At 40.2% G+C, this 10,594-nt stretch overlaps 1 protein-coding gene across 1 annotated transcript in view; it reads right to left on the bottom strand.

The window, feature by feature from the left end:
• Positions 1-6,019: 6,019 nt before the first annotated feature.
• The window catches only part of LOC131259749 (phosphatase Herzog), a 43,947-nt gene continuing 39,372 nt past the window's right edge, over positions 6,020-10,594 (bottom strand). The window contains exon 6 of the mRNA XM_058261325.1: positions 6,020-9,717. Within this exon, the coding sequence (XP_058117308.1) occupies positions 9,484-9,717 (234 nt within the window). The 3' untranslated portion in view covers positions 6,020-9,483. The remainder of the gene's footprint in view (positions 9,718-10,594) is intronic.

Genomic DNA, 10,594 nt, shown 5'->3' with positions numbered 1-10,594 from the left:
TGGAAGGGATGAATTGACACAGAATTAACAACAAGCCCAAACGATGTGAATTATCTGAACGAATTCGGCCAGAAATCAGTCGAGATTAATATATGCGGCCGCAAAGTCAGCTGTTTTCAATTTGATAGTTTTAAAATAAAAGTATCGTAAATTTGATAAAATATTAACAAATACAAACGTGTTAAGAAAAACTAATAATTGCCAAACTTGTACGAAACCAGTGTTAATTCAAGGACCAGAAACTTATTGCGCAATACACTTGCATTTGTGTACAACCTCAAATAAACAACACGCTTGATAATATTTTATCAAAATATCCGAAAGGTTTGTTAGTCGAGTTGTGGTAAGTGCTTTCGTTCACAGGACTTGAGTAAACTACTTCAAGATTCAAAATTTTTAAAGGGTTTACCATTCGATTAGGACAAAATTAGGACAAAATAATCACCTCCTGGTCGATGGATCGATCTATCAACTTCGAAGTTTGCTACCGGTTGGCAGCCGCCACAATTCGCTTCGATGAATCTCCTCAGCGATTGGATCTCGCCACTATATGCTTGTAATCCGCAACTGAGCAGTTGTATGAATCTCCGCATCGTTTGGATGGATCAATTAACCGGTTGAATTGAAACTAGCAATTGTATGACTGAAAAAAGCAGTTGTCCCAGATAGGCGTTCTCATCAAGGTGTCCGATGAGTAAGGATGGGTCCTCCAGAAAAGGGAAAATTGTCGTCAGTGCTCGTCGTTTTCCCTTTGTTTATAAACAATATTTGACACTTGAGTTTAAGCAATATGGTGGACATGAAATCCCCTATTCCATAACCGTAGTCATTAACCGTGAGCAAATCGATCAGGTATTTGGCAAAATGGCAAGCTTTTTTTTAAATTTTATAAAGTTTTCGTGCATTCACCTTCCCGGATGTCGCAAAATATGAATCGGACAGAGATAAACAATAGGAGATCCGTAATGAAAGAGTGTGCTAGCAACACCCGTATATTTTGCTCGCAGATTATGACTGTGCGTTGGCGATCCCCTTCTGGCCCACTTGAACAGATAGCGTGCTGGTCTCCTTCAGCAGCTCTCCCGGGAGAGCGCTGTGTGACATTGAGAGATCGCATGTTGTGTTCTCTCGCAGCAGTGCTGAAGAACGAGAGCACTTCCTCAGTGCTCATAGCAAACGTTAAAACAGAATGCAGTCCTACTCTTACTCCTTGATAATTGGTACTCGGACATCGCGATCCTGTTCACAGCAAAGCAAAACGAGTTGGGCCAGATCCTGCAGTAACAGGCAGTGGATTTCTACTCCTTCCTTAAGTTTGATAATGCATCATAACACTCCGACTCAACTAACTTAATGACAGTTTTCATATAATAGATTAAATCCTGTTTTCTCTGTTCATGTAATACGTAAAAGTATAAAATAAACTAAATGAAAAAATACATTTTCAAAACAAAAGTTTTTCCTTAAACGTACTAAAAAATAAAAAATAATGTATGTTAACACTTTGTTGACGGGCGTTTTTTTCCAAAACTAGCTGCTGTCACCGGGGCCAACAAGGTGGTATGTGTGCAACGTACATGTCCGTCTTTCCGTCCTCAACGTTGAGTCAAAAACAGACGAAGATCTTCGTCTCCCGTCAACAAGGTGTTAAATGGCACATGTATTTATCCCGGTTGACAGAAATTGACATTGTTGCTGGTACTATGTAGTTCCAGCAAGAGTCCCAGCAATCTGCCATGGAAAAACTTGCTGGTACTACATGACAGCTGCAAAAAATTTGAATTTTTGTCAACCGGGTATGTATCAGTTCTTCGTTTTTGTCGTTATTCGCATAGCATCGTAGATGGCGATCGAATTGAGAGCAATCTCGATGTAATGCGAATACGATAAAAACACAAAATCACAATAAATTAAATGAAAAAATAAATTTTCAAAACAAAAGTATTTCCCTAAACGTACTATTAGGGAAATACTTTTGTTTTGAAATTTTTTTTTTCATTTAATTTATTGTGATTTTGTGACGCGTTATGAATTGTTGTTATGTAAGTATCTATGTGTATGTATGTAAGTTCATGTTACGTTTCTTACTCTGCGAAGCAAATGTATTTTATGTAAAGTTTCTTATTTTCTGATCTGCGGGCAGACATTTTCCGCATCAAGATAAATTCAACAAATATTTAGAGAATCATCGTTGGCTAACACCATGCAATGAAAACGTTATAATCGTTTGTGTTGGGATGTTTTTTTCTAAAACCAGGCCCAGGGCACAGGGCACAGGGCACAGGGTTCTGAAACTAGTTTATTTATTGAAAATATTTTTCCTTTTCCTTATTTCTCCTTTATTACTCCTACTTACTCCTCTCCCCCTCTGTCCTTCTAATTCAATGTTTTTCGGTTTTAATCACTTTACTTTCACTACACTATATCACTTCTACGTCTATTCCGCTACTACCCGATTGAGACTCTGCCTTTCCCTATTATACGGTGCAGGATCCCAATAAGGGTAGGAACACTCATTCATGGGGTCTCGAACGATCGTCGCAACAGTTTGAATCAATGAAAGAGAATTGCCGGAGCGAACATTCGATGGACCGTGTGTGGAACCTGAAGTGGCGTTGGGACGAGATGGGGAATCGGCAAGCTTTAAAACGACGACAATTCTTCCACATAGCTGGCCCGACTGCGTTGATAGACGCAGTAACGAAAGGAGGTGGAGAGGAGGATCCTCTATCGGGTCTGGGGAAGTAAAAATGGGTGACTCGGAAGAATTGATCGACGAGGGAAATGGAGCACGGCGAAGAGGGATAAAAACCGAAGATTCGTAGGCTGCTTTCTAGTGGACAGAAGCGAGATAGCGCCATACAACGTATTTACAACGCCATACAACGTAGGGAAATTAGCAAGCATCAGGGTAATAGTAGGGAACTTTGGAAACTTCTTAAAAGCATGTTGAAACCCGACGAGAATACCGCTTCATGCGTGAAATTCGATAACTGTTTCGAGTCCGATGAGGCGGTGGTCGCAGCAAGGTTCAACAACTTTTTTGTGAATAGTGTCACACTTGTTAACAGCAACATTCCGACGGTAGACGAACCAGTCGAGCTGAGACAAGTTGATGCTCCCAGGCATAGATTTTCTTTTCAACCAATAGACATGAGCAAGCTTAGGCAGATATGTTTTGACCTGACCAATACGGCAGGAATAGGAAATGTAAATGCAAAAACTTTGCAGGATTGCTTTCATGTAGCTGGGGAGACGCTCCTGGATTTGATTAACCAATCGATGGAGAGAGGTGTTTTTCCGGAGACATGGAAGGAGTCATTGGTTGTACCTATTCCAAAACTGACTGGAGCTATCAAGGCGGAGGAGTTCCGCCCCATCAACATGCTTCACACTGTCGAGAAGGTCCTGGAAGTTGTGATCAAAGACCAATTGGTTCAATACCTGGATCAGAACGGCCTGCTCGCCCGGGAGCAGTCGGGGTATCGGGAAGGACATTCCTGTGAAACCGCACTGAACCTGGTGCTTGCAAAGTGGAAGGGGTTGATGGATAACGGACAACCGGTACTTGCAGTTTTCTTGGATCTCAAACGGGCATTTGAAACAATATCGAGACCCTTGTTGCTCACAACACTTCGACGATTCGGTATTGAGGGGAGGGAACTCAGTTGGTTCAGCGATTATCTGACAGGTAGAACCCAGAGGACAATTTTCAAAAAATCTGTTTCAGATCCTATTGAAAACACCCTTGGGGTTCCACAAGGAAGTGTTCTTGGACCAATTTTGTTTATCATGTATATAAATGACATGAAGCAGGTCTTACGTTCCTGCGAGATAAATCTTTTTGCTGATGACACAGTAATATTTATATCGCGAAAGGACGTCAAACAGGCAGAGTCCCTTTTGAATGCAGACTTGGTGGCTCTGGATGGCTGGTTGAAATACAAGAAACTCGCATTGAATGTTAGTAAAACACACTTCATGGTAATGTCGAGGAGGGAGTGGATCGGCCAGCTTTCCATCGCCATCAACACGGAACCAATTGACCGAGTCTCCCAGGTCAAATATCTGGGAGTAATTCTTGACGACGGGCTTACATTCAGTGCACATATTGATGGGGTCATCGCTAAGGTGGCAAAGAAGTGTGGGGTGATAAGTAGACTGGGGAACAACCTAAATTTTTTTGGGAAAGTTCACCTCTACAAATCAATTATCTCACCGCATTTTGATTTTTGTCCATCAATATTGTTCCTCGGCAATCGGACACAGCTCAAAAGGTTGCAAAAAGTGCAAAATAGGGTAATGAGGTTAGTGTTGTGTTGTAGTCGGTACACGCCGTCTGCTGTTATGCTGGATGTCCTGCAATGGATGTCGGTAGAGCAGCGGATAGTGTATCAGACTATGATACTAATATTCAAACTCCTGAGGGGCTTGTTACCGGGGTACCTTGGAGAAAGAGTAGTTAGGGGTTCTGACGTTCACCGGTACAACACTCGAAGGGCTCATGATCCTAGAACGTCGAACTTTTCAACAGTATTTGCTAGAAATTCTTTGTTTTGCAAAGGGATACAATGGTATAACAGCATGCCTAGAGAGATTGCCGAGGCTGCAAACGTTCGCGAGTTCAAGCGCTTGTGTGCCGTGTACGTTAAACAGGTTGTTAAGTAGCACCCAGTAGAATGTGAAATGTCTCGTAGATGTGTATTGTGAATATTTAATGTTTGTAAGCATCGCACTTGTCATCACGATCTCACAGATGATGATGATGAGATTTTTGTTTTGCAAATTTAAATGTAAATAAAAAAAAAATGGAACAACATATCTTTGAGACACGCGCGTGTAAAAGTGGAAATTTGAAGTTGATCTTTCTGTAGGAACTGTATCAGTCGCTCTTGTGCAATCACGTGGCAGGCGCCTCGAATTCATCCATTGATGATTTTTTCGACGTGACCAACTGTTTCACGGATAAGGTTTGCTTAATTTGCCAATCCTGGAAAGTGGTAACTCCCCTCCATATGTTGGACAAGGGAGATATCGGCTACACGAATAGGAGAGAGCATTTTTTGGCCGTGCACTCCGGAGAGCGGTTCCACGACTCCTGTCTTATGGAAGTTGTGCTAACCGTTGTACGCAAGGAAAAGAGAGCTGACTGGTCTTTTTCGTGAAGGGTCACTTTGATCCCACCACTTCGTGATTTGCTTTAAAGTTTGAAACAAATATCTTTTGATAACTCCGCCATTCTCAAACCTGTGTTGGGGTAAGAGGTGGGACTCATCATCATTTGAGCTAACTCAATCTTACGGGCTGGGAAGCGACGCCGTCGAGAACAAAACCAACCGCTATCACCGAACGATGCACCACGATCAAAAACAACTTTTGCACAGTGAAAACAAACGTTAAAACTGCCCTCGACTGAACAAAAATATCCGAAAACGTAGAGCTACACAAAAACACGCACTGCACCACCAACAGTCACTCACACACCTCTATCAAATTAATTTTCACAAAACCTCTATCATTTTTGAATGCATTAAGTAGACTATTGGTGGCCTGGTTCTGTCCGTGGTGTTGTGTACTGCGTATTGTGTGTGGGTTCTAACATGTTCAACTGATTGTTTACTGCTAAGATAAAAATTATAATAATTGCCGTTGCTATACTAAACTTATTGAATAATACGCTACACTTCGAATTTCTCATGTAATCATTAGATAACAACAAAAATAAACTGATACATGGTTGCCTTACTTTAAGCTTTTACATTGCTTTTCTTCTTTCGACATGGTAGTACTATAGTGATCTTTTCGAGTTCATTTTTGCCCACATTTAGCCTTCGGTTTTTTATGCTGTTCTACACAATTGATAATAAAAAATAAAAATAAAAAACATATAAACCAACAACAAAGTTATTGCAACTCAAAAGAAACAAGCAAAACATTTTAAATGTTTTTAAATCTAGCTGCATAGTCCAAAAGTCTCGGAACTAGCCGGAAAAACAGCATAAGAAAATCTAATACGGGAATTCTAAAGGATGCAACATGAGCAAAAGTAGTAGCCCAAAATAACTTGGATCCGTTTGTAATTTTTTTTGTGTTTTTTTATATATATACGATATATATATGAACATCTTGCTGTTTTGTTTTATTTTGTCCGTGAGATAATTTTATAAAACTTCTCTTGACGCTGATGTCTTGTTCTTTGACTTAAGTTTTATCGGTTTAGTTTTTCATTTTGTCCCTTCTTTTTTGATCCACAAACTATTAATACACTTTTTGTCCATCGGAGTTGAATTTCTACCTTTCGTTTGGGGGTTTCCTTCCTTGTAGCATCGACAATCATGTACAAAGACTGAGCCTTCTGGCGGTCTACGAGATGCTTTTCTTATCCTGCTGCTTTCACAACTTTTCCTCTGATCTTATTTCGTGTTAGTTAGCAGAAGGAGGACTAGAAGTTTCAGTGCCAATGTACCTTCCAGCGGACCATCGATACCATCTAGTGATTTATAAAACTGAGCTCAACACTATGCTTTGTTTTAATTCCTTATCGCAGAGTAAACCTTAGGCTTTCCATCAAGGCTTAGTTTTGTTTCCTTTAAATCCGTGCTGTTTTACTTCATAAAAATTTAGATACTTGAAGCCCCTTTTGAAGTGAGTTGAAGCTAGTTTTGCTACTCGGTACACTCGAGTTGGCGTGTGATTTAATATTTTCTTTTTAGCGTTCACCAGCATTGTGGACGTATTTAGATCATAAATAGGTAAGTTTACCGGTTAGATGGATAACCAGTTTGGTCGTATCTGCTCTATACCATATAGCAAAACTTTGACTTGATGAATGAAGCAAAACTCTTCATCGAACCTGTGACCACCGTGATCGGTCAGAGGCTCGGATTACAAAAGTACATGTCGCGATCTTTCCTAGCTGCTTGACGAGATGGCCTCGCACTATCGTTTCATATGTGTTTTTTACCTGGAGTCGAAAGACGCGTTTCGTCGCGTTTTAATACGTGTACAAAAATATGCCTTCTTGTAAGGACACGGGTGCATGTATTTGTGTGTGTGAGAGTGAGACAGAGATCTGCACGATGATCAAACATCCTCTTTCCTCTTTATTTTAGAGGCAATCATTATTGTATGGTCCAATTCTCTTTTCAGCGGAATTTCCAACCCTTTCCTTCATATGTTACTCACTCAATTCAAGTCGCCTTGTTTGCTGCTATAATGTTACACTTACTAAATACATGCTGCACGTCTCATGTGCACTTGCCAAAACCGAAAGGAATCGTGAAAGCAAAGGCAAAACGGACTCACAGGATAAGCAGTTTTCAGATAGATGCATTTTAAGCAGGAGCGTCTCCGAATAGATATGGTAAAATAGTTCTAAAGCCAGGCAATACCGTATTTCAGCTATAATGCATAGGCGGAAAATAATTTTGATTGCTAGTGGTATACAAGTGGGGATGGAGAACCATTTTCGTACCGAGTGTTAGGTATTAGAGGTAGGTGTACAATTGGATTTCCATTGTTATATTGTATTATTATGAATCCATATCTTTTGGCTAACCCAAAACAGACCATTCTCGCCATTTCATCTTCTCGTTCTCAATATCTTTCTTCGTTCAGTCTTCCATTTTTGTTTCGGCAAAACATAAAACATTCTGCAATGATTCCACGGGACTGGATACATTTCTGTCAAATCATAATCTTATGGCGCCATTTCATAAGCAGATCCAGCAAACCTTTATTAGTACTCATTTATAGGAAGCCGACATTCGGTGGCTTTTCTTTATCGTTTCTGGAAATGCATCAATCTTGTTTGTCACGTTTTTGTCACTTTACTGATATACAACCCCGTTATACTCTTCTCGCGCTGACAAGATGATATGTCGAATGAATGTAGCACTGAATCCAGAAGAAAGGAAAGCATACTGCTAGCCGTACATTGTCGTATGCGCATATGGCCAACGGACGTATGCGCGGACAATGGCCAACAGAAGAAATATTGCTAACAACAAGGACTAAGATACGGCCCTTGGCGGATTCTTGCACAAGATATGACGCGTCTAGCTCGAAGCGGAATCGGCTTCGTTTAGTAAGTGCGTGCTTTTAATTCCATCCTGCAACTCACCTGCTCATATGTGTATTGTTTTTTTTGTTATACTCTTTCTCTAAATTCTTTCTTTTGGATTTTCTACGCATCGCAGTATAAAACTGTACATTTGTGGCTGTTTTTTGTTATCTTCCTACATCGCTGCTTCCACAGTGCCTAATTTTGACAGATTGTTCTGCTTTTTCTATGGTTTGCGATCCTGTCGACCTTTAATAGCTTGGTTTTTCAAACCATGCCGCGGACTGTTAAGACTGCTGTCCAAGACGTTTCACAAATTCTCCTTCTTTGGATACAAAATTGTTCGCTCCATTTTTTATTTAGTTCGCACCTACGGTCGGATGTATTCTGAATAGAAAGAAAACCTACTTCTCTCGTCTGGCTTCATCTTCAATAATATATACTTTCTTATAGCAGACCGCCAGTATATGTTGTGTCGAGTGTTGTGTTTGTTTGATTTCTCCAGTAAAAAAGCTATATTGAACTATAAAAACTATCGTGCCATCTCCTCCTAAATGGATGGTCTGTATGCATGTATCGTCGTGTAATACGTTCCGTTACTACCCCTTCGGCGGCAGTTGTTTTCTACTAACCCTAAGTGTATCGTTATTGTAATATAATCGATGATTGTAAAAACGAAGAAAAGGAATTAAACAATCGCAATTCACCAACTTATTGCAGAAGGTGACAGAAAGAAGGTGATCCTTAGAAATGAGGAAGTAACAAGTATCGGGTCATCGTTAGTTCTACGTGCTGGATGCCTGTACACGCGTGGAGTCCCGCGCTCGCCAACGTTTTCCGGCCGTTGATTGAAGTTGGGCCCACTACTCATCTTCGTAAGCGTCCGTCATTGCTTGTGACAGATACATTGTAAAATAGTATTTAAATATAGAGCTTTACCTAGTTTTCTTTTTTTTTCATAGCGATAGTCGTGCCAACAAACGTGTACCTCTCTGTGTGGGGGTATTTATGTATGTGTAGTACAAAATAATATTAATAATAATAAAAAAAGAATAACAAAGTTAATTAACGATGACTTCTCTCCTGGTGTAATATAGTTGTCGGTCTTCGTGTTTAGCATGTGTGTTGCTCGAGTCTCTTTCCTTCCCGTGGGGCCTTAAATCAAAACGAATAATCAATTCGTTTCGTGGCTACTCTCATTTTTATGTTTACACTCACACTCACACAAGAAAAGGACTTATTTCTAGGTTTCAATCCCACAGTTTTTGTTTTTCTGCTCAACCGCACTATGCCCTCCCTCCCCTCAATGCTTTTTTCAACTCTACGGTCCTCGGTCGGTCCGGTGCTACCCTCCCTCGTCTTTCCCTACACAGGGCTTGGTGTATGAATCATACAATATTGATAAACATTTGTTGCCAATGTTACGTGTTGTTGACATCGGACGAATTCGACTGTAGTTGCTGCTGCTGGGATTGTTGGGACGACTGTAGATCCTGCTGATTGTGATGCGACATGGACGACGGCAGCTGGGACTGTGAGCTGGAGTTGCATAGAACGCTATATACAGAGTCGACCTTGCTCAGCTTTTCAAACATCGGTATCAGATCCAGCAGCTCGGAGTCGGTGATGTCATCGAACCACGATTTCACTGGCACCTAAAAGGACATAAGTGAATAAAATTAAATATTCAGTTGTAATAGCAATATATTACGGGTTCAAATAAACGAACAGGCGGACGTGATTTTATCCATTCGTTTAATTACTGCTTCTGCGCGAATACTGGTTGAAACAATTACCATAAATAAATAAAATAAAAAGCAGATCTGTTTCAATTTTAAAATAAGGATCTTATTCGGGCATATTTTCACGGCTTCTGTAGAAAGTAATAATTGATTGAACCAAGTAGTGGCAGCAAGCAACCTGAATAATTTCAAACAACGTTGAATCTTATGCACTAAAGAACGCAGAGCATGGCGACTTGTTGGCACGGACCAAAACAGGATTATGCGGGGATTGGCCGTGAAAACGGTGTTATCACTTATTCTAAGTATTTATTTTAAGCATCATTCCTTAACAAAAGGCATCCTACATGTTGTCTGCAAAGTGCCTTTAAGCTGTTTCTAGCTTAATTAAAGCAGAAACATTTCAAACTATCGTTACCGTTGTATGAAACGCAATAATTCGCTTGAAAAAAACGCGCTATGAGAGAAAGAGTGCTATTTAGTAAGCATGCTTACCGATTAGTTTTCAGAGGGTGAGTATTATTCCCCCTTTTAAGACGATTTGGAAACGGACTGGAGAAAAGGAGACCTTCTCTAAACACATAAATCTTATGACTCATGCTGGACTACCAAATATGGAAAGAGCACCGCTACGATGCAAACTTCCGTCAACACAAACCTAAGATGACTAATTTTACCACCCCATACAATGAACCAGAATTATTGAAATTATTATAAAAAAAAAGGTCAACAAGGACGAGTACGTTGATGAGCACATCGGGTTGTAGTTAAACTTAAATCAAACAATATT

This window comes from Anopheles coustani, chromosome 3 (assembly GCF_943734705.1).
Source record: "Anopheles coustani chromosome 3, idAnoCousDA_361_x.2, whole genome shotgun sequence".
NCBI classification, from domain to species: domain Eukaryota; kingdom Metazoa; phylum Arthropoda; class Insecta; order Diptera; family Culicidae; genus Anopheles; species Anopheles coustani.
This window is presented reverse-complemented; position numbering and strand designations above follow the sequence as displayed.